Genomic DNA, 26,275 nt, shown 5'->3' with positions numbered 1-26,275 from the left:
TTGGTGTCAAAACAAAATCACTACTAATATGTATTACTTTCACACTGCACATTGGTATACCCTCGTCATCCTGGAATATTTCGTCATATATCACTGGATTAGTCTGTCCTCCCCAAGAATCTATCAGTAAAAGGAACTGTACTTTCTGTATACATGGCTTTAAGCAAGTACTTAAAAAAACTTTATACAATGCAGTTGGGAGTTTTCCCGATTTTGAACAAGTCACAACGTCGTTCTGGTATTTGGCCGAATACTCGTCTACTAACTTTTCAACACTCGGTCCAAATGTGCCTCTTGCAGGCACACGAAAACAGCAAGTAATAATTTTCCCAACAAAGTGAGAGCGTATTGGGCTGTATAAAAATGAGTCAGCTTATTCATGCTCTCAGGGCCCGCGCTAGGGGGGCGCGCGGTCGGGCAATCGTCCAGGGCGCTAGATCTGTAGAGGGCGCCGCAGCCCGGTGTCCCTAGTATGCGAATATACCGATATTTTCTGATTGTCTCTTCTTTCTATCTACATCTCATATGTAATATTACATATATGCTATATATACTGCGACATTTATGTCTACATCTTCCCTGACGCGTTTTTTAACCCCTGAATGGGCGCCACGATAATCTTGCCCGGGGCGCCAATATTGCTAAAACCGGCCCTGCATGCTCTACCTTTGGACGGTGACTACTTTTGACCCTCGGTGGGTGAGCATTCTATCGAAGATGGATTGATATTGATAGCCTGTTTGGTTCGTGTTGATAACGAAATCCGAATTGAGATTCGGTATCAGAGCACAAGCTTGTGTACGAAAATTTTCTGCTGAAGCCCACGTTTCCTCCATTGTGATTTTCCGTTGCCGGATGCCATGCTTCCGTTTGAATTGCTTCACCCAAGTATCAGACGCTTTAAATGCAAAGGCACGAAACTGGCATGCATCAGCTAGCACCCACTGCTGCAGGTTTCGTATAGTCACTTACTGACAATTGTTCCGAGCTTCCTAGAAACGGTCATTTGTTCAGGAATCGATGATAGCATATTTATCAAATACGGTCCCACCACTTTTAATGTGTGCTTTCCACTTTGCCAGATCATCCATACGTTTCAAGCGGGAGCACCCTTTCTTCAGTAGGTTCTTCAGTGTCCAACTTGGATGTGCTGTTGCAATATTCACCACTTTAATTTTGTATTCCAGTGGAACATATTCTGTTTTCATCGTCTTCTTCTCTGGCTCATAATCTTCGGACGAACTGTATCCTCCAACTTCTTCGTACGCGTTCTCCTCGTCGAGTTCATCCTTCATAAAAAGTTGTTCGCATTCGATGAGTTTCTTCTTGCTCAACATTTCTATCGTATGATAGTAAATTTCTTCTCCCATGAGAATGGCCCTGTCATTAATGACTGCTGAAGGTTGTGATGCAATCATGTCATCTTGAGCAAGGAGCTCTTCATAACACACCACGGCATCTTTCAACTGCAATCTCGCAATATCATTGCGCACATTTTCTTCAGGGCACACCGATTCTTGTATTGTCGAATGCACGTCCACAAACTCTACGTCCGACATTATAATTTCTTGGAACTTTCTAATACAAACTTGGAAGCGATGCTAAGACAGTATCAAGAAATTCCAAATAAATATTTTTATTAAATGCTTTCTAAACAGAAATAAAATATTTGGAACGTCAGTTAAGAAAAAGGATGTACAAGAGAAACCCAATTTCCACGTGCTCATTGACGATCTAAATCGTAATTTGTTTTACCTGAAATTTAATTTTCTTCTAATTCAACTCGCATAAAGATTTATCTTATTTCTTGTTAGATGTAATGAAATGTAAATTACGATGACCTAATTCGAGTAGGATTTCCGCTCGACAAGAAGAAGGAAATTTCCGGCTCACACGCCCTATTCATGTTCTCGGATATTCATACGGGACAGTGCGCGTACAGGAAAGTGTCATCCGCAGAGTTATGTAGCATACATTCTCGTTTCAGCTGAGTAACGAGTTCACGCGAAAATGTAGTCGATCTTCGACATTTGTAACCAGCTTCTTCTTATCAGAAAGAACTTCTATAACGGTAAATCATTTTCAAGTACCTATATATATATCTCTAGTCTTACGCTGTAGGGTAGATGCATCCAATATGGAACACCACAACATTTGTAAATTATTTTCCTTTCATACAAAAAATATCCATACAGATTTGTAGATCTCTGTTAACACTATATAATTCCCTGTTCTTATCGTGCAACTTTTATTTGACAATTTATTCTTCAGTTTCTATAAGTTGAAAAATATTCAATGTGTAAGCTTTCACCGATCTTCACTCTGTATATATGTTACCGTATGTTACGGATAGAATCTGTCCGAATAAATGTTTATCTATAAAAAACCACAAAGAGGAATATTTAATTATCCGAACCTAGTAAACAATTTCAGGGTGGTACACGGCCCTTCGAGAGCACTGGATCCAATGCAGTAGTGCAGGCCTGTCCAAGTAGGGGAATTCACTCCTAGAACACATGTTTTGGGTCCCCTTCCAACGCTGCTCCTTCAAGTAAGATGGGACCGAGGAGACAATACCGCCGCTAGGAAAGACGGAGAGACGGTAGTCGGAACCGTCCCATCTTACTTGAAGGAGCAACGTTGGAAGGGGACCCAAAACATGTGTTCCAGGAGTTGATTCCCCTACTTGGACAGGCCTGCAGTAGTGCATGGGTTCGCCTATGCCTAGAAGCCTTTATACGCACAGGGAAACCTGTGGCCGTGCGTTTGCCGTAGCACCGAGAGTGGCAAATGTCACCGTAATACCGGAAGTACAAAACTGCCCGGGAGTGCTGACCCTTACCATAGCACCGATAGCCCAAGCTGCTCGGGAGAGGTAAGAACCGGACACAGATGAACTAGCTCGTACTGTGGCCGGAAGGCTGTTTGCGAGATCAGTGGCGATCGAAAGAGATTCGTGGACATGCCACAGGATTTGGAAATACTCAGCGCGTTGGGGTTCCGTAAGAAGAAAAAAAAATGTCTCGACGGTCCGGCACTAGAGATCGGTACGGAGCGCAAAACTAGGCGCGAGAGTTGCTTTGATTGGTGCGTGCATATTTTCCGATCGGCACTCTTAGAGGTCCGCGCTAAAAAACCAGGAGCCCCCCCCCCAAAAAGCGTGAATGCATGCATGTTACACGTCACGTGAAGAAATCTGTATGAATTTTTTCTTTAACAGGAAACTGTATTCGATACGGGAATTAAAAATAAAGAGTCATCTTTGGTATTTGTACGCGTCAAATATTATTAGAGTCTATCGTTACTGTACACCGTGTAAGACCGAAATCTGGAAAATGTTGACATCCTCCAGTAAATGTCAATATTCACCAAGTCGATTTATGTATATCCGAAATATTTGCCAAATATCATTATTTCTTACTTACACCGGTGAATGGGTAAATATTTAGAATAAGGGAGCCACCTCCAATTTCGATCACCTTGAAATATGTTGTCATCTTCGAAAACACATGCTGGGATTACAGAACGGAAATCTGATGGCAGGAGTGGGAGCGGCAGTGGAACACGACACGGTTAGAAGTGCAAAAGTATTTATTATATAAAAATGAAATTCCGCCATGCGTTCCGGAAGTAGAGCTATTACAATCGAGCGATCTTAGCTACAAATCGGTGGGAAATCCACTAGACAGTTGGCAACCATTACGCGCGCGGTAACAAAATCGGAGGTGGTTCCCTTATTCTAAATATTTACTATAATTTATTATAAAAGAAAAAACATAAGAGAAGTTTAGGTTAGGTTAGTAAAACTGACGAACATCAACAACACAATACACCTCGTGTTGCGCTAGACGACTGGATAATCCTGTTCAGACGTATCGTCCGACATTCACCAGAGCTCATCTGTATTTATCGACATCTGCCGGCGAAGGTCCGAATGTATAATAATACTGAGAAATATTCGGTCTTTCGCCGTCGTGTTTGGTATCTGTCGACATTCGCCGGAAAATGTTGACATTCACTAATTTCGGTGTTTCACAGTAACATACAGAGTGTCCTAGAACTCATTTTCACCCAGTGAAGGGGTGATTCTGAACAACTTTTTCCTTTGCGAAAAAGTTGTTTGAAGCTTCGTTTTTGAATTATTAAGGAAAAACACTGACCAATCCGAGCACGCATAGCGTGCGAGCTCAGGGACGGCAGCGTCAGCCACGAAAGCGGGGCTTGACGTAGATCGCGAATTCTGAAATTTGGGAATTTTAGAATTTTTAAACTTTAGAATAGTGATGGTCCACATTTGTAGAGAGTGGCCAGTCTAGACCTATAAGAAGGCTAGGCCCACTCTGACCCTTACCGAGTTGCGTCAATGGAGACTTCATATACTGAAACGTCTCTTGCACAATATCATCATTCTTTCTTTTTATTATATTGTACTTCTAAACTGAACTTCTAAAATTAAAAAATCAAGATAGTATAAAATACAAACTTAAATTAAAATTGGATCTCTCTTCAGGGTCCGTCATTCAACGATTAAAATTTAAAATAAATCAACAATTTTGTGTGCCCCAAAGTAAAGGTCAACCTTATTTTTAAAAAATCCAATAAAATACCAATTAATTTTTAGAGAAAGGGAAATCTATTTTTATTTTAAAGTGTCATATAAGTATAGATTCATTTAATTTTCCTAGTTCAATTCTGCGAACAAAATTGGTTCATAAATGATTGGTTCTTTTGTTCACAGAACCGGCGCACGTACTCAAAATGTAATGTTCTCTGCGGAGAATATCCTGTGCGACTGGAATTGAACTCTAATTCGGGTGAAATGCGACCAAGGCAAAACAGCGTCTTCATTGGTACCAGCTCGTGTTTGCTTCCCGGCAGCCAAGGTACACCACGTCGTACAAAAAGTGCGCTCGACCTTCAGTTTCTGGTTTTTTCGGAGACTAATGCGGAAGGCTCTGGCGAGCAGGATGCACCGAGAAGCTTCAAACCAGCCAGTGAATCCACGAAACTTTTGCAACGCGAACGAAAGACTAGTATCTGCCAGTTCGACAGAAACGAGGCGATGAAACCATCTTTTCGAGACAGAGGAATGAGCATTTGTCAATTCGATGCTGCCCCGAAATTATGGCAACGAGATCGCGGGATGAGTATTTGTCAGTTCGACACATCCTCGAAATTATGGCAGCGAGACCGCGGGATGAGTATCTGTCAATTCGACAGAATGGACGTTCTCGCCCGGCCATTACAAAGAGACCGTGGCGGTAGTATTTGTCAATTCGACAGAATGGATGTCTTGGCCAGACCGTTGCAAAGAGATCGAGTGGGTAGTGCGTATCACTTTGATAGAACGGAAGTTTTGGCCAAGCCCAACTTTTCTTTTGGAAAATCATTACCGAGAGAGAGACGCGTTAGCATGTGCAACTTTTTAGAAAAAGACGAGGAAGCTGCGAAAGCTATGCAAAAAGAAAGACGTTCGAGTATGAATGTTGAAAGAATTCCAAAGGATAATCCGTCAATCGAGGAAATAGGAAATGATACGGAACAGCAAGAGATATTTGCTAAGTGCACACTTAGAGAAAAGAAAAGTAACATTTATCAACACGACCAGCCATCTTGTAGTAAGACAGCTGACCTCGTGTACGGATACAAAGCTACATGCGTGTAGCATCAGAAAATTACGTAATTTATCTTGAGGGAACAATAATAATGACAAGATCAATCTACAAATTAACATTTTCATGGATGTTTAATTTACACATAATAAGATAAACATTATTTTAAATGTACAGTAAACTTGTAGAAAAAGCGTTCCTTCTGCGATTTCGATGATTTTTGAATATGTTGTAAAATTCGACATTTTAAGCAACTTCTATCCGTTGTTTGTGTGAGTGCACGTATACAGTCAATTTCGTAGAATCGATTTTTCGTCTCGATAATTGCATAAATAAAATTTTCGCGAGTACAGCACGCACGGCTAGACTTCAGTACAGGTCGGTCTGATCCGCTTGAACGCTAATAAACACTTTACGTTGAGAAAAATCGTATTTTCGAAATTGTAAGATTGAGACAGACGCTGTTGTAAGCAAACAACGTGGCTGCCGAATGCTGCGTTCGGCTGCATTTTAGCAAATATTGGACGATTTAATGGTTTTTTCACCGATAGCACACCAGACCGACCTTCCTTGAACTAGCACAATATCACTGAAATTCAATTTTTCAGAATTTACCACTTCTGGAAGACGTAAAACGAAATTTACGATTTGCACGCATCAGACGTCAAATAGACGGAAGAATAGTTCACTGATTTTCCGTCAGAGGCATTGATGGTATATTTGACCACGTTATCATCGGGGTCGATAAAAACAGAAATCAGTCGATAAATGTAAATTCTAATTTGACACCACCAACGGCTATGCGAATATAGCCACAAGTAAGGCATAGTTGCCGCCACGTATTAAGACTACTGTCACGTTGTTGCCACATCTGTTACAATTGTAATCATCAGCATAATGAATCGGCTCGAGCCGATTTTGATTTCTGCCAGACATAGAAAAGAATAGTGCGCTCGAGAGAGAAAGAGGTCCGAGAATGAAACAATACATATACTTAATAATGTGTGCAACCATAAAACTGTTTTATTCATATTTATAATCATATTTTTTTATCAATGAAATTACAGATAGCATACTTGAAATGGTATGCCAGAAACATGAATTATAAAACTTGCACCATATACAGTGAAAACTCGATAAATGTAACTACATATTACTGATCCACTCCGCAACTGTTATGGAATAGGAGAATCATTTTTCGAATTTGATTGTCTAGTCAGTAAACACTGACTAAAAAGGGTCAGTAGCTAAAGACGAAAAAGGGACTGAAACCGGAATTTATTCCCTTCATTTAAATGTCCCGTGTCAATGTGACCATACTAACGTAAGTACGCTACCATAAAACTTATAGGAATGAAAACTACATGACATAATAATTTCAAGAAGGGAATAAGAAATAAAGAAATGGTTGTCATGGTAACCGACGATGTAAACGTCGCGGAGAAAGAAGAGGCATTGTTTATATTTATTGATTATATTTCAATCAATAAATATTGTATATTACAGATCAATTTACATGTCTTTATTTTTCATTCTTTTCCTGAAATTATTAATGCTATGTAGTTTTTATTCCTATTAGTTTTATAGTCGCGTACGTTATGTGTATTACAGAGTCTCATCGACTCTGTCGTAGCGTGTGACTATATTTCCGCCGATTGGCCCTACGTTGTTTCATTCATGATACTCCTTCTCTTTCTCTCGTGCTATCCTTTTCTATATCCGCCAGAAATCAAAATCTTGCTCGGCTCGAACAAATTCATTTTGCTAGATGGTCACAGATGCGGCAACACTGCAATAGGACTCTCAAATGATGTGATTTGGCAATTATGCCACCTCAGTTTTGTTTATTATTCTGCACAATGACGTTAGATGTCACACCGTCAAATTTCTCAATTATGTGTTTTCATGATTGGCCGATTCTTTCCAATGGCGCTTACATCGATTCGGCGGAGGCCTCGAAGGAGCCTGTGCCCTTAATGAATATGTCGAAGTCGCTTAGTTTCGGAGATATTCACAAAAAACTATGAGTACTACTACATGGAATACGTATACGTCTGCGGATGTGTGTGCGTCAGCAAGCAATCCTCGCTAATCTACTGTTTTTGTCAACAGCACCGCGTGACCCGACTGCTATCCATATAACGGGTAAGCTTAAAACTCATACTAAATTGATTTCAATAATTTCGTCTGAATATTAATTTAGTCTAACCTTAATCCACTGATTAGATGAACTATAGGGTGTAGTACCAAAGTGCCTAGGTGGTCCATCGACACGAGCTTTGGCGGGGAGACTCCAAATATAAAACGGTATCCGCAGCAGCCTATTAGTTTCGGAGACATTAATTAAAAACTTCCGGCATAATACATAGAATTCTGCCTATACAGACGTAATTAACACAACCATCTCCGCCGTAGTAACCACTATCATTAAGTGACAAGTAACCGATGACACAGTAGGGGGCCTCGACCTGAGTATTTACAAGGTGTCTCATATGCATTATTTTGTAAATTGTGACTCACGTTTACTTTAGCCTCGTCGTTTTACTCGTTTTGACGTGCTGAATACGAATATGGTTTTCGTTTTTGGATGAAATAACAAGCTGTTGAAATATTCGCAAACAACTTTCTTACCGATACACAGAATTTTACCCAAGAGTGTGAACCTGCAGCATAGTCACAAGCATAGCTATCTTCTGTTTGTATACATATAAATGGCGAATTTCTCGCTTATACGTGTATGAACAGAAGGTAACACTTGAGTTCGTCTACGAGTATGGTTAGGTTAGGTTATATTTCCTGGGGAAGGGATACAGAGGGAAGAACTTCGCTCCTCCCCCGCCCTAAAACGGGAGGATAATTATATTAAAAAATTGAAATTATTTTAACTCGCTTAGCAAAAATGCAAAATAAGGAGTTATAAACATTTGAGCTATATACAAAATTTCGGATTAAGTTCGGTAGATAATACTAAATGCAACGCTCATTGCATTGGCGAAATTCTGAGTGACAGACCCTATATATACTCATCGTCAGATCGAGGTCCCCTACTCTGTCATGCTCGGTGGTTACTACGGCGCTAATGGTTGTGTTAGTTACGTTTGTATAGGCAGAATTCTATGTATGCATTGTGCCAAAAGTTTTTAATTAATATCTCGGAAACTAATAGTAAGCCGATGATACCACTTTATATTTGGGATCGTCTACCTGCTCCCAACCAATTCTCCTGTAGTAACTTCACTAAGGGTTCTAAAGTTCTAAAGAATCACGCGTGTTGACGTTTTACGTCGGGAAGTCTTTATTCTATCGTAAGTGCCGATTTTTACGATCGTGTTTCGGCACGTCGGGAGGTCTCGCGCCTTCTCGATACACGACCCTTGATGTATGTACTAATTAATATGTATATCGTTTACCGACTACCGATACTATACTCCAAATTTCATCTTGATCGGCGACCAGTCGTATTCGGAACTTCAGCCCAAAATTATTGCAATGAATAAAGTTTGATTTTTAAGTTCACCCGTTACATGTATAGGAGGTTGCCGGCCCCAGTGCCGCTGTTTACAGGAACAAGGAAGTGATGGCTGCGTACACTGTTACAGACGCGCATACGTATAGGTAGAATTCACTGCAGTGGTAACAGCTTCTCTTCGTTAGAAAAAAAAAGGTGCTTAAAATGTCAAATTTTTACAGCACGTTCAAAAGTCATTCGAAATCGGAGAGGAAGCGCCTTTTCTACAAGTTCATCAAATGTACTATACAGTATCGCTCAAAAATCGTTGGGCACTTACTAAAATTTTACTAAGGCTTGTTTTTATATTTTATGTAATTATTCATAATACGGCCAGGACGCTTAGCGAGTAGTAGGTAAGCCGGGCACGAGCGTACGCCGACGCCCGAATTTGCGCGTGTGCACTTTTTTGGGCTCGAGATACATACACTGAGTCCCATCGAAGTTGTCGCAGTGAAGTTGGCGCACTAACACATTCACGCCGCGTCGGTGAGCCGATCGGCGCGGTGCATCGGCTCACCGACGCGGTGTGAATGTGTTAGTGCGCCAACTTCACTGCGACAACTTCGATGGAACTCAGTGTACATACACCATCTCGGACGAACCATTGTGAATGGCGAGGTACTTCTCACTTACAAAGTTTCTCGCCGTCACGCAGCTGAATTCCTTTCACTTGTTAATCTGATTTACAACTCCCATGCATCCACATCAAAGCATCGCGTTTAGGATAAGGAACTCATAGGATTTCCGTACTACACTGTATTTTACGGTGTTACGTGATATTGTTTGCCCTTTATACACGTGCTCGTAGACCAGGCATGTTCAGCGAGATCGTCCGGGCAGCAAGTGCAGTCGGGCCTGTCACGGTAACCGCGCCGTTGTTATCAATGATACCTCTCACCATCGCTGTTATGGAACTGCGAGCGCATATTATTGAAGGACAGACGGTACCAGGTGGCATCGTAAAGTAAAGTTTACACGGAAATCATGTGCGTTCCTTGTCCTGTACGCGATGCTTTGATTTGGAGGCACGATAATTGTAAAACAAATTAAGCTTTGCTTGCAAAAGCAAATGACATTTCGCTGCGTGACTTCAAGAAAGTTTAAAGTGGGGCATCCCTACCGCTTCCAACAACTCGCCCGAAGCAAAAATGTATCTCCAGCCCGTAGCAGTAAAAAACGTACGTCAGCGGACACCCGTGTCCGGCTCGTTATTTGCTGGCCCATCGTTGCGATGATGACCCCCAACACTGATCGATAGTCCTAGTATAGCTATGCCTCTGGCAAGTCCGACTGTACTGAGGTGCTCGTACAGGCAATCTGCCTGAACTTACCCAGAGTAGGGCCTTTTCCATGTTTTAATATCTTTTTGCAGCTCTTTTAACAGAAAGCTTTCTTGTGACTCCAGCGGTGATAATTGTTAAGGTTTTTGGGAATATGCGTGAATAAGCGCAGCACAATAAACTTTGTAGATTGATAGCCATTAACTATTATATTTTTGAACAAAAATGATATGATATAAAACTTAGTAAACGTATTGTGAAATTAGAACAAAAGAAGAATGTAACGTGTATCATAAAACAAAAGACGCGGTTATTTTGATTTAAATAGTCGTGGTGATTACATCCAACAATAATCATTCAGAGTAGCCTGAAAAAATTTAATCTAACTTAATTCAAAAGAATTGTATAGGGCGAAATTCACTGCGTCCACGCCCACGTAACAATTGCTTTGATCTAAGTTAGGTTAGGTTTTTTAAAGCTTTCCCAATTGACTATCACTGTCGAGTCATAAAAAAAAGCTTTTTACAATTTGGAAAAAGTCCTATTCTGAATAATTACCCAAATAGTTTTTGTACAGTTGTTCAAAAAATAGAACAACGACAAAACTTACGGTGCCTCAATAAAAATTGCATGCCATTCCATAAAAAAAAGAGTGCTGATTTTGAAAAAAATCATTATTGCTAACAATAAGTTATAATTTCTTCGATATTATATGATATACTTTGAAACATTATTTTTTAATATTGCTACAAATAATAGAGATATTCTGGTGATTCACCCTGTATAATTTAAATAATTTACGTTATATACTAATTAAAAATTATTAAAACAAGCTAGTGTGTTATGATTTTTGAGCGACACTCAGTTTACGCAATTAAAATCTCATTTAATTATATCATTAAAAATCAATAAGTGGAAATTTGTTAATTTGATACTTTTAACTTTACATTGCATATTTTTCACGCGAGATCTCGAAAATTAGCATAAGAGCAGTTTGTTATCACTTTTAACTTGATACAAAAATATTATGTAAATAATACATAATTCGTATGTACGAATAGAATCAATTCTTAATAATCTGAAAATTATTTTCTGTCGTAAACGTTACTCACTGATGCATTTACTAAAACAAAAATATGTATTGTACAGGAAAGAAAGTGGAAAAACATTTCACTTGGTTTTAAGAAAATAACGAATAACTGTGCTGTGTTCAACGTTTACTTGCGATCAAATCAGGCTTGACTAGGGAAAATAGCGATACAGAAGAAATAGGAATTCTTAAAATCTTAATTTTGACAATATTAATATTAAGAGTTATTGAAAAAAATTAAATATAATTTTTCATTATTAAATATTATAAAATTTAATATACAACTGAAAATTACGAATAACAAAATAAATATTAATTCTTTTCACGCGTAGACGCTTATATGCAAGTAGTGAGAGGGCACAGATCTATAGTGAGAAAAATTTCCACAAAAGAGCATCACTGCTCGTGAACGGGCACTAACGACCAAGAATGAGCTACAGGAGAAGAAGGCGACGCGTCTGCTAAGTTGAGACTCCTAAGGAATTGGGTCTGATTGGTCGGAGCTAGATGGGCCAGACTTAGACACGCACACTTATACAGTTGACCCACACGCATTCTCGCTATTCGCTCTCTAGGTTACAACTACTAGTAGAAACTACTACTACTACTACTAGACGAGGGTTCGAGGTGAGGATTAGGCGGAGCGTTTCATACCTCGAGTCTCAACTTAGTAGACGCTTACTCGTGAGCGCTCGCATGCCCGTCCGCCCGAGCAAAGTCTGCCCATGCCTGGTCAGAAAGGAAAGAGGCAAGACTAGTGAAAGCATACAAGGAGAAGGGTCCAGAAATCAGAGAAAGCCTACAGAAGGAAGAGGCCTGGGAAATCACAATTTTTACTGGGGAAACCTGATTTAATCGCAAGTGTTTAAGCAAATATAAGATCACAATTTACCAAAAATATACAGTGCAGTTAATGTAACAGTAAAATAATAGGTAATGTTCCTTCAAAACGTATCATAAATTCATTGATTCGTAAAACTAGTAATATATAGAATGTGACAAAAAACTCGTGATATGAGTTTAAACTATAGATCAGAAATTATAAATGACTCAATTTAATTATTTTATTATACTACTTAAGAAGGCAAATACACTATTCTAAGACGCCTAAAAAATTTTAAAATTTCTTAACCTTTTTCATTTTTTCGTTTTTTCAATCACTAAATAGCTTAGAAATGTTCAAAGAATATAAATGCACCTTTCAGCTTTATATTCTAATTTTTAGAAAAGTAAATGTATTGCAAAATGACAAAATTATTCGCTAATTCAGATACCTCTTCAGAACCTCGAAAATCTGATTGGGACCGCTCCAACACCAGGTGAACAGGGCATTTGCCCCGAGCCCTATCTTTAAATACCTTCACATTTGACAAAAATTAATTAAATCGGATATTTTATTTACAGTACAAGCTGAATGGGCATAATTGCAAAATACTATAATCATCAAATTTCACAATAAATGATAAATATACAACATGTGCGTTATGTTGCAATTTTATCAGAATAGATTTTAATGTTACCTGTTTCGAATTAAATATTTTCGAATACTTTTACTTTTGCCACCAGTCCTGCACGTGATCTCTCCGATTCGGGACGTCGGTATTACAGCAGTTTTTTCGTTGGGCCTGGTGGAGCCACTTGCGTGTTTTGTACGAACTTGAAAGGTTTAATTCTCAACTAACGTGCGCGCAACACGATCTAGGAAGGCAACAGCGCCTCAAGTATTTTTACAAACACATTCAAACGCTCATCTCGCCAGAAGCATCGCGACGCCTGAAGAACGAAAGCGAAACATTGACGCGTGTTTAGAGTGAGATGTACGGTGATCATGCTATCCTTCTTTCAACCCAAATTTTATATAGCGCACCATAGCACCTATCGCTGCTGAAAAATATATACCTACTCTAAAGAACCGAAGGAACGTGCAATCTGAGAATTATTTTTAGAAAAAGTTATTAACTTCTTTAAATAAATGTTTTTTAATTAATAAAAGTATACAGGATACGTCATGCAATTGGGACGAGTTATATCTTAAATTTGGTAAGAGATAGGAGAAAGCTGTTTATGTAAAAGTTCAATGGTATATAATGTCTATTTTTCTGTGATTTCATTTTCTTCGTGATGCAACGATGCACTCAAAAAATGTAAATCCACTTTTTATTTAAATGGAATTGCATTTCTTTTTTACTTGTGTCAACTCCTTGAAACATTCTGCATAAAAAAGTACTATGGTACTATTTGAGCTAATATGTAAATGGAGGGACCTCACGTCTATACAGTAAATGCTGAATAGATGGAACAGAGATTGGGACCCAGACGTTGCATATATCCAGCCAGGGTATCGAATCTCGGATTACACGCGACGACCAGGCAAGCGTGAACTTAGAGAGGGACTGACAGTGGAGGAGAGAGAGAGAGGTCCAATGATCAATGGAAAGAGCCGAAACATATCGGTGTGACTAATACTAATTCAATTATAAAACTTTTATTTTTGACTTTTTTGTACTGAAACTTTTACTAGCGCATTGGTGAAATTTTTCTGATTAAAATGATACCAAACACGATATAGTTTAAATGGGGCAAGGTTTGTTATGGGGCGCTGTAAAAAATCCAGGCGGGCAGCAGTCAAAACTTAGCGAAAAGGGACAATCTCAACATTCAGAATGAAAGAAGGACAGCATGACTGTAGTGCGTCTCACTCAGCGTTCGGGCGTTGTTGCCTTTTTCGCTTGCCTTCGCAGCACAGTACGAGTGACGTATCAAGCTAACGCTTGATTCTAACTACGATTCCAAATCAGCAGCCTTTCTACTTAGTCGCCACCTTCTAACTACTAGCTGAACTAAATTTGTCACGTGACTTGCTCTGTATTATCCAGATAATGGTGGAACTCGTTTGTGGAATGCAATCGCGATTTTTCGTTTTTCATCCTTATATGAAAATATTTGAGGCTGGGTGAGGGCTCATTTGAAAAAGGAAGGTTCAGTGCAGCGCGCTCGGGTCATCGTTTGAGTCACAAAATTCTTTTAGTGACCTAAAAATACCTTGGATTCTGCGGATGTATTTTTTCGATTTTTCCTCTACTTTGAACACTCATATTATTAGATATTAACAAAATCTCGTTGAATCATGACCAGAGCGCGCTGCATTGAACCTTCCTCTTTCGAATGAGCCCTCACCCAGCCTCAAATATTCTCATATAAGGACGAAAAACGAAAAATCCCGGACCCCTTTTTATAGTAGAGTATAATTTTTCGTCAATTTTAATACTTATGGAAATGGTAGTAATTTCAAGAAAAAAAGTTCTTTTTACCTAAACAAGAAAGTTAACTTTAAACATTTCTAAAGAGTCAAATAATTAAAATATCAAAAGAATTGTATGTAACATTTCAAATTGTTGTTTATAACATTTCAAACATAAATAACAATTTTAAAGATTTATTTAATGACTTTTAGTAATTCATGTAAAAAGTTAAATAACACACTATTTTCATACAGCAGTCTTATGTATTTAATCGAAATTAGATCTAACTAAAATAAGCGTAGTTTAAGAAATACTATTGTTTTATAAAGTAATGCTTTATATTTTAATTTTTCATAATTTCAAAAATGATAGTTTCTCTTTAGAAAGACGCAAACAGTTTATTCAGTTATTTGACACCACCATAAGTACTTGTACACTTCATTATTTAACAATTTATAAATTAAAGTTTGAATAAAATCAAGATTTATAAAAATAGTTTAATAAATTTTGTTGAACGTAAAAACGAATCCTTCGTGAAGAAAGCATAAATAAATCTTTCTTATATAAGATATCTAAAAATGGTTATACAATCTAAAAAACGACAGATCCTTCATAACAAAATCGATCGAAATATCCTATATCATCTTGTAATTTACGGATTTGTTTCCAAGATATCACCCACAAGCATTTGAAAATCGTGTGAAATTGCTTTCATATATAAATGCGGGCATCAAACGACGTGTTATCTGAAATCAGGGACGAATCCAAGCGGGCGTTTCCCTAACTTGTCCCTTCAATAATGATGAAATTAATCTTAAACGAATTGATTTATAGTATAAAATAAAATTGCTCTTTTTAATATTTTAATTCTATTAAATTTTAATATTTTTTATATCTAACTGGCACTAACTAGCTGCACATTCCCAACTCATAATCAAATCGAATATATCTTATACTTACTTACAAGCAAATGATCTTAATTATCCTAGTTCGATTTTAATAGACTGTTATGAAATGATAGCACATAAGTTTCTAATGATACGTATGAAACATTAGGCGTAGACACTCGATAATTTCAGAAACATAAACAATTAAGGATCAACAGAAAAAAGAAACAAAGATACCGCGATAGTCAAACAGCCATTTTAACTTAAAAAGATTTAAAGGAGATAGCTATCCAATACGTTAGCCGAGCCCCATGGTCCCGGCAAATTTTCGATTTCTGATCAAACTACTCAGCGGATTTTTACGCCGATCGCATAAAAGTCGATACATGTTATTCTGACGATGTTTGAGAATATCAAGAGGTGTGAATATGTATTTCATTTCACATCTGCAAATAACAGCTACTTTACGGAAAACGAATTTTTGCCGAAATTGAATTCTTGAAATCATGACTTTTGGTTGATATTGATGTCGATTCTTGTAGATTTGATGATGCTGATTACGAATATGCGATCGGCGTAAAAATTCGCTGAGTAGTTTGGTCAGAAATCGACTTTGAAGATTTTCTTCATTTTTTCATAACGGATTTTGACCAAGTTCCCATTTGACGATTTTGATGCTCTTGGGCTCATTTGAAAATTATTATCGTCTAGTTTAACATATCCGGAAACTAGGATGCCGAAAGCACGATTTCGACCACTCCCCATAGAGCCCTATGTTAAAAGGGTCAACTTTGGCCGCCATTTTGACCATGTTCACATTAATCGATTTGGATAAAACTTGGTACAGATCATCTATACCGCAGTTCACCAGAGTCCATAACTGCGACGCGCAGGTTGGAAGATGGTGGGGGAACGCAGCGAGCTCTCCGCCAATCGCTTTCCCCTTCGTTTGTAAGTATCGCCAATCAGGGCGAAGATGCGCGAAGAACGAAAACTGGTCTTTGCGCAGTTATGGACTCTGGTGAACTACGGTATAGGCGGCCTATTCTATGGATTCCATGGGATAAAAATTTAACCTAACGTATTGGATAACTATCTCCTTTAGCGATTTCGCAGTTCAAAGATTTTGAGGCAAAAAATCAATATTTTCTCATAATCATTTTTTATAAATATCCTTTATACAATTATACAAGGGCATACAGAGCTCGATTTTGTATTTTGGCCTTCTGAAACCTTACAAAAGATACATTTTTGTAAAAAAGAAATTTTACGATTTCGGTATACTTTTCCTGAATATGAATATCGTAATCATTATACGTTTCGCTCAGAATTGTGTTTGGAAAACGTAAATTACTTTTTGGTGTTTTACTGCTAATCCACTAAAGGTGCTGCTGTTACTCCTGTAGATCCTTAAATATACGTATTTTCAAGATATTAAATAGAACTAGAAGTTATCGAATTTTTGTTGATAAAATAAGATAGCTATTTGGCTCATAATAAAAAATTCTGGGAAAGATTTTCATTCAGCAGAAGTGTACTTTAAACTTTTCGATTTGTTCTGGGGTGAAGAATCTGCAGCTTTTGGAATGTACAATCTTTTTAAGATACCTTAAATTGATAAAAGGATCAAATAAATATCTAAAACTGATTATATAAGAATTAGAGGAAATAGTTTCAAAATAAAACATTTATTAATGAATGTAGATGTACATATGAAGATAGAAATATAATATGGTTCTATAAATTATTCGTAGTTGAATCCGGTACACTTGAGGTTTCATATTTATTTTCTTTTAACTACAATAATTGCCATTTAACTATGGCGGCAGATATTTGAAGTGATCAACTTCTCTATCCTAATCAGTGACTAATAAGTTATCTATCAAAACTATGCGAGTACCCGAAAACTCTGGTCGGGAATCTTTTACAGGTTCGAACGGGACCTCGAGAATTAGTCCAGCACATAAATTTATTCAGGTACCCGTCATTTCGTTACCCAAATCCGACTTGAAAACCGAAGCTCGATTAAAAATTTAAGGTAAGTCTGAAAAATCATGCTTCGAATACAGTGTTGGCTTCCAAATTGAGTTTCGAGTTTTAAGTTGAGTTCGGGTCCCCAAATTACAAGTACCCAAACGAATTTAGGGGCCGGACAACTTTCAGGGTCCTACTCGCCCCGATCTAATTATAACTTGACACAACCCGAGGCTCGAGTACCCGAATTTTTGAATATCCGCCATTTTTTAATTTTGTATTCACTTTTTTATTATTATACATTTACTGGAAACAAAATTATTTCAAAATTTGAAAAAATGTAATATTATATGTTTCAAATGTCATAAAATGAAGCATTATCTAATATTCTAATTCAAAAGTGACAGATTCAACAAGGGAAAGTAAAAAAGATATTTTGCTAAACACAAAATAAGTGAACATTCAGGTGTTAAGAGTGAAATTTAACTAACAGTAAGTTCAATAAAAACGAACGTTAGCGGTTTTAATGATTTCATTTCAAATTATATAAAATCTTTATATAAAACGTTGAAACAGTATTAAATACATAAAAATTGCATGTAATTGATACAATATACATAAGTTTTAAAGTTATAAAAATTCTAAAGTTGAAACTTCACGTCCATTTTAGGCTGAAAGTAGACGTTTATAATTACAAGTATCAGAAGTGTTTAAGACAACTTGTAACTTGTAGAGATGATAGATAAAATTTATAAACAAAGATATGAACTATTTTCTTAGGAATTACAATTTATAGATGGTTATAAAAAAGTATGCGTATACATTATATTGCTCCATTATAAGCACCTCCAATTTTAAACGTTTGCTATTTTCTCAACAAAATATTAAAGTTATGGAAAGTTCGTTAAGTTTTCCTGTAGAAAAAAGATAATAATACAGTAGAACCTCAGTTATCAGAACTAATTCTGTTTAGAATGTTCAGGTAATCGAACGATTTATATTAGAAACAGATTACGTACGAAAAATTATAATTTATTACATAATATATGCATTTACTCATCTTTGTCCTTCCAATCTTTTTAAGCTCGCAAGTTGCATATTTTTTTTAAAGTTAATAATTCCACTGGGTACTTTCTTTCTGTGCTTCATATCATCTCAGGACTATCATACATAACCCGCAGTATTTACCTGGCTGATCCATGTTCGGATAATCGAGGTTCTACTGTAATAAAAACTGCAACTAATGATATCCAGTTTTGACTGTTAATAGTCTTTAATTATGAGGTTTATGTACCACCTCTTTTTTTTAAATACATATACATATAACCTTCAATGTACAGTACCGAACACAGTAGGCTTCCTAAAGAAAAGTAACGTTATAGGAGAAGCAGAAATTCTCAAAACCTTAAAACCTCCAAAACGTCTGCTTTGGAATACGTCCTGTTTGGATGTGATTTTTGTTCGATATACGACTCCTGTTCCGTATACGACATAAATTTTTTGTGTGAATTTTACGTCACTTGTTTAAATAGTGTTTAAATTATTTTACAACCCTATTAATATAGGTATAATATCAATAGGAGTTTTTTGTTACATGAGAACGGATTAATCATTTTTACATTACTTCTTACGGGAAAGGTTGGTTTGGTATAAGTCCAAACATCAGGAACGAATTAAGGTCATATACCGAGGTACCACTATAAATAACATATTTTTTTAATGATTAAATGTATGTAACTGAAACATATGAATAACAAAGTAAATATTATTTTAAATTTTCCCGTGTAAACGTGTATATACAAGTAGATAACTACAGACTTGTATAGGCTGATCTCACCAGACTAGGATTGTGTGGCCCGACTATGTAGTTGGGTCTGTTCGAAAAACATCGGGCGGGCTCGGGCGGGCTCGAGCGGGGGTCCGATACATGCGTGCAGTCGGATAGCACGACTATTTCGAATTCGGTCGGGTACAGTCGGGCTGATTCAGATGCCTGCCCGAGCCCGTAATATCGGGTACCCGCACATCCCTACACCAGACGACTCAAAAGCATATCGTCGCAATAGCATGAAGAGACTCAAGTCGCTTATGTGTCATCGTTATTTAGGCGGTGATGTCTCCTGCAACTGAAACGATTGTGTGAGCGAAACTGTGTGTTATGAAAAAAAAGTCCCCTTTAAATGCTGGGGAAAACAAAATAAAACTATCTTTTTCGTTACACACATTTTCACGCGCACAACCATCTCATCTGTAAGAGACATCACCGTCGAGATATTGATGATAGAAAAGGAATTTGGACCTCTTCGTGCTGTAATGGCAGCATTGCCTTTGAGTCCATTAGTAAGAGAATCATCCTCTATATGGGACCTCTTCCATACATCGTCACTTTCTTCGGAATTGCCTGTGTGGACGGACGGGAGCCTAGGGAACGGAAAGCTAGAGAGGACCGAGAACGCGGAGAAGGGGAAGCTTACGGCCTGGGTCAGAGCTCGGAGCATCGCCATTTTCCCTAGGAAAGCCTACCGTGCTCGGTACTGTACATGGCATTTAAAACTTCCACATTTCGGATGGTTTTTCGTTATTTATAAAGTGGGACGCAATGTATGTAAGTACGTATCGCTAATATCAGTTTTGTAATCTTATCGATGTGCAAAAGTTCATAAAAAAGTCAGTATCATACCTCGGAATCTTCTCTTGCAAAATAAGTACCTACATTCTCTCGTAATAAGAAACTGTATTGAAAATGTTCTTATTCAAAATATTCAGAGAGCGTAGGATGGTAAACCGAAAATAAAGGAGTACACAGCTCACTGCGTCTCAAATATGCGCCCTAAGAAATTTATGGGGACGATAAGTTATGGAGATAAGGTTGGTTACATTAAAAATTATTCTATTGCTTTAAAAAGAATAGAAAATAGAGTTGAAGCTTTACCTTGATACTTATACAGGGTGTCCCAGAACTTGCATAACACCCGGAAATGGGGGGTTGCTGGGATGATTCCGAACAACTCTTCCCTTTACCAAAATGTTGGTTGAAACTTCGTTTTTGAGTTATTATTTTAATGGAAAACACTGGCCAATCAGAGCGTGTGTAGAGCGCGCGCTCAACTACGAGAGCTCTCAACCGTGTTCGGTCGTGGACGTGAACAAACGCATTGGTACAGCGTGCGTATCAAATGAAGCGTGCGACAAATATTACATCGTCTTAAATTATGAACAATGTGGAATTATTCGTTATTCATGAACAACTCACACTGTGCCAATGCGTTTGTTCACCGCCACGATCCAACGCAGTTAAGAGCCGACGCTCTCGTGGTTGAGCGCTAGTGTTAAGCGCCAAACACTGATTGGCCAGTGTTTTCTGTTAATAACTGAAAAACGAAAATTCAACCAACATTTTGGTAAAGGAAAATGTTGTTCAGAATCACCTCAGCAATCCCCCATTTCCGGGTGTTACGCGAGTTCTGAGACACCCTGTATATCTAAAATATAAATAAAATTTATACAAAATATTAGATGCCTATAATGGAGTGGTAAGATACTTACTGTATATTCAGTAACATGTACATATGTATATCAGTATCATAGATTTCTTAGCTGTTCTATCAAAAGAAAATGTTCTATTAAAAATTACGTTAAAATGAATGAATAAAAAAAATTACCTATTTCAAGATCATGTAAGCCTTAAATTGTAAGGAAATCAGACTTGAATAGTACGGGTATTTTATTCTTGTACGTAAATTATCCGTTATTTGGCTACGGTATATATATTCTCTTATCATGGTCATTTACTGCAAGAATGCAATAGATATACAACACAAAAGCTATTGCAATGTGCATGACAAATGTGTTTTATATTCAACAAGACATCCATTCTGTTAGGTACCAATTCAAAATAGGGAACATTTTGAAACATGTACTGATGTGAAACAAACGATACACATTATGTATAGAGGGGAAGGTAGGAAAATGACGATATTATTCAAAGAATTATAAAAGATAAGAAAAACTAATTTACGAATATGTTCCAGAAATTTGTAGACGTTATTTGTACAAAGATCAAATCTGTATATACTCTGTATTTCTCTTTTTATTATTATTTCGTAAATAATATTTACTGAATAAATTAAATACAAGAAAAAATTGGCGTAATATCGATCACTTCTTTTGGTGATGGCTACTACCTTGTTGTGAATGATTCCATTTAGAGATTATCTTATCAAGCGTATAAGATATATGTACTTACATTGTACAGGGTAGATCAAAAGTTACTCTCTGATTTCTTTCAAAAAATAAATAGAAAAACAAAGAAATTATTTCAAATACGTTTTTCTAATTAGATAAAAAAAGAAATTGTATCAATTCAATGACTTCAATTCGACAGTTCATTTTCTTAAGACGTTAAATGAAAGCTTGTTCTTTCTTCAGTGAGATTATGTTTTACCTAGTTCAAAAGGTTGAAAAATAGTTTGATTAATGCCTGGCAACAAAATTACTTTAATCTTGAATTTTATATTTTAATAAAACCTTTTAGGTGAAAATGAGTTTCATTATTCATTATCACGTAAATTTCCATAATTTTCGCACAGTGATATGGTTTGGTTAAACTTTTAAGTTTAACTTTATTTATGAAAAATAAAAGAACGCAATAATTTCTAGAAACGAACTATGCGACCTTTTGACCCACCCTGTATTGTAGAAAATAAAACTTCGTACTTTATACATTTTGAATTTACCTTCGATTGGATGATGAATCGAAACCATATCAAAATTTGAACAAAAGCAAAAGGTGACGTTACCTCACATTTCAGCAAACACTGTAATGATTATAAAACTAATGAAAACTTTTCAATATTTTTTTATATTGTTAAAATTTATCCACTAATCATCATTACCCTTCCTTCTCCTACTGCAATATTATTAATTTATTAAGCTTCGATTGGTGGATCTTGTGTTATACGAAATCCAAGAAGTCTGGGTCAATTATGTCTCATACTTACAAAATATATACAAGGATATCAACTTAAAGTTAAATGTATAATTTTTAAACGAAAGAATTTCATATATTAGAACAATTCTTAAAAGAACAGTAAATTTATACAAATGAAAATAATGTAAAATACAAAATTACCTTAAAATTGTGGTTCTCTCTATGATATGTCGTTCTCGGGTTAATCGTGAGCCTTGTACAACACTGTAATAATTATGTAATAATTCAAGAAACAAAATGTACGCATTATTGTATAGAAGAAGAAGTATAGTCATTAAATCCTGTAATAAATATAAATTTTACTCTGGATTATTAAAAATTAAAATATTCAATAAGATAAAAATTTATTTGCAAATATATACAAATAAATTTTACAATATGATCACATTAATTTGATCTAATATTTTCTTCGATTGAGATCATTGGTACCATCCTTTCTCCGAAGGTTGTACGTCGCAATAATTGTACAAAGGTAAACGAAAACTAAAAAAGATTGAAAATAAGCAATATTTTTAACAATGCAAACAAATTAATGTAAAGGCATAGTTAGACCTGCTTGCAAATAATACGTTTATTATTTATTAAATGAAACATCTGTTTGAGTGGATATTAGATATGATTTAATTTAAACAATAATCAATTTCTTCTTATCCTTTTCTGAACTTATGTACTATTATTATTATTATTCATAACATGTATATATTCGGTTTTTGTACCTACTTATAAATACATAGTTTTAAGTCGATCTCTTAATGAATATTATGTAACAAAACAAATTCTTTGGTGTATTTAGCATAATTTTTATAATTTAAGGATCAGAAGCATTGTATGACAAAATAAATAAAAAATACCTTTCCATACTTCACACTTACGTTAATGCATTTACATACAATTAGAATCGTAAAATATTTGTATTATGCTTCGAATAAAGTATTTGTTTGTAAATTTTCATGGTTTTGAATGGAACGCGAGACAAACTATAGTATCCCAAGTACAAAATTTTTCACTAAATAATGAGATTTCGAGGGTTGTTTGTGGCGCTAAAATCGAAAGTAGTGGTCACTCTTCACGGAAATGAGTACAGTAGACTATTGATAATAATTTTTCGCTGACTTTCTGCATCGGCCTATTTCTTCCAGATGTACTTTCACCAATACTAATCACGTGTCCCCAGCATTCATAACGAGGGGAACTACCCAAGTGTTATGCTCACTTATTAATGAAACTTTGCCACCTTGTAGAGTTCGTCACCCTGAACACGCCTGTACCCCCTTTTGGGGGCAGACAGCGGCTGAACTTTTCTTCAGGGGCCCAAAAATTATGGCCTCCTTTTTTTTATCTTCTTGAAGTATTTAACGAGTAGAATCTAAAAATCCTAGTTTCAGAAGTAATGCGTGTGTAAAACTGAACGTTTTTCGCGTATTTTACATGTTACTTCGACGCCATATTGACTTGTAGCCTGGTGTCGTCCAATGAGTGGAGTCGCCGTCGGTAAAACAGAATTATGTACATAAGTGGCGGCCTAAACCCGGTGTACCTAAGGTTAGTTGTTTTTTTATAAACAATATCCCCTCGGATTTTATAGGAACTGATAGTACTCACACCCAACGAATAGAGTCCAACTGGTGGTCGACAAGTATAACTTCTGAACCGATGGATTTCGCGCCTTAAAACTAGGATTTTTAGATTCTACTCGTTAAATACTTCAAGAAGATAGAAAAAAAGGCCATAATTTTTGGGCCCCTGAGGTAAAGTTTACCCCAGACGGCTAATTGTTTAAAAGATGTTAACAATTAAGGTTAGTTACTACTTACATTGAGAAGCATGACAAACTAATACATATAAACGGTTAGCTTTGCGGCAAAACGCTTGAATCGCAATCTAACTGTCCACAGTTTAAGTCCATGGTTTCCAACTTTTTTTTTCTTTTTTCTTTTTAATGACAATTTGTCTCCTTTTAAATAACTATTACGTAGTTCCCCTCGTAAAACATACAATACAGAAGCAAACGACGCAAACTTCTCAGTACCATAACCAAATAGAATCACAATAATTTTTCTCACAATTCAGAAGATTTTCATTTTCCCGTGATCCACAACGAAAATCCTAACGTGATATAAAATTAATCATTTTGTAATATTATATTGATGAAATCTTCGACCTCGGGCGATCGTTTGTTTGGAATAGGTCGGTGGGGTTCTCGAGCATTCTCGAGCGACCACTAACATGACTAGTGAAATATCGGTGTGAGTCAAAAGTGACTCCGGCACAGAGAGAAATCGCAGTAGTCGGAGGGTTATATTAATATTATCAAAACCAAGGTTTTGAAAATTCATGCTTCTCTATGTCGCCATTTTCTCTAGAGAAACTTGATTTGATCGCGAATGTACATCTAATTATAATTACTATTCATTATAGCGTAAACTCTATTTATTCCGTAATATTTTTTCATTTATTTCTAGCAGGAAGTTGTCAGATCCAATTTAGTTACAAAAAACACATATATACTGTATATTGGAGTAAAAAGCAATAAAACGATTAGCCAGTTAAAATTAGTGTAATTTTGTTTTATATATGAAAATTATCTGCATTCTTCTTCGTATTCCTTCTTTATGTACTACATATTTCCCAGAAGATAAATACAACATTAAGGGCACAGGCTAGAAAAATGACACTTTAACAAGACTTACTTTTTACGTTATTTTATATAAAGACCTGTTAGAAATTTTAAAAATACAACTGTTAGAGCGGACCGTGCGCACCTCGGCAACGGTATTTCACGGTTACTACGTCACGGGTTTTCCACACAAGGACAAAGCGTCATAAACTCGGTAGGAAAAGAGCCATGGTGACGTAGGCGTCCTCACGGCTAACGTTTTGTCTACAGGACACTCTTATCTTGATCGTGGACGTGTCCATATCGCTGATTAATATTAAAGTACAAGTATTAGAATAAAATCCGAGTTCCAGTGTTGATTTAATACGCCCACATTTTGCAATACGATCCTATCCCTCGCATTCTCGTAATTTTCTTACAAACCCTAATGCTATTCTTATAAAAAATCATTAAATTCTTATAGTTTCTGTGCTGAAGTCTGCATCTCTTGGTACACTACTTAAGAAAAAACAAAAGATGTGGAAAGATACGTAAATAGGAAAAATACAATTTTTCTTTGTCCCAGCTATGTAGGTACCTACAACTGACAATGAGTTCCATCGAAGCAGTCGCAGTGAAGTTGGCGCACTAACACATTCACGCCGCGTCGATGAGCCAATGGGCGAGGTGCCGACGACGCGGTGTGAATGTGTTAGTGAATGTGTAGCCAACTTCACTGCGACAACTTCGATGGGACTCAGTGTACGTAACTATAATAAAACTAATAACTATTGTCGAACCAAGTTTTTATTTTTGGGTATCAACACGTTTTCTTACATCGTTTATTAGTATTGAATCGTCAGTAATATATTTATATCATTGTGTATTATCCTCGTATAAATACAATATGAAATAATAACTTGATATAAATATAAACAATATTAAACAAGTAACTAGAGACCAAACCACGAACTAACAAGAACTATCATCAAGCCAGAAGAGTATTTCGTTAAAATTTAGTATTGTATCTTTGAAACAAAATATTAATATTTATTTATTTATTATTATTTATTTGTGTAATGCCTGATCTATT

The 26,275-nt window shown here is 36.4% G+C and overlaps 1 protein-coding gene across 2 annotated transcripts in view; it reads left to right on the top strand.

Moving 5' to 3' along the window:
* Positions 1–14,784, top strand: part of LOC117601351 (uncharacterized) — a 108,530-nt gene extending 93,746 nt beyond the window's left edge. For both annotated transcript variants that reach the window (XM_034318003.2, XM_034318002.2), the window contains one exon: positions 4,739–14,784. In XM_034318003.2, the coding sequence (XP_034173894.1) occupies positions 4,739–5,665 (927 nt within the window). In that variant the 3' untranslated portion in view covers positions 5,666–14,784. The remainder of the gene's footprint in view (positions 1–4,738) is intronic.
* Positions 14,785–26,275: the final 11,491 nt, after the last annotated feature.

Source organism: Osmia lignaria, chromosome 6, assembly GCF_051020975.1.
Source record: "Osmia lignaria lignaria isolate PbOS001 chromosome 6, iyOsmLign1, whole genome shotgun sequence".
NCBI classification, from domain to species: Eukaryota; Metazoa; Arthropoda; class Insecta; order Hymenoptera; family Megachilidae; genus Osmia; species Osmia lignaria.
This window is presented reverse-complemented; position numbering and strand designations above follow the sequence as displayed.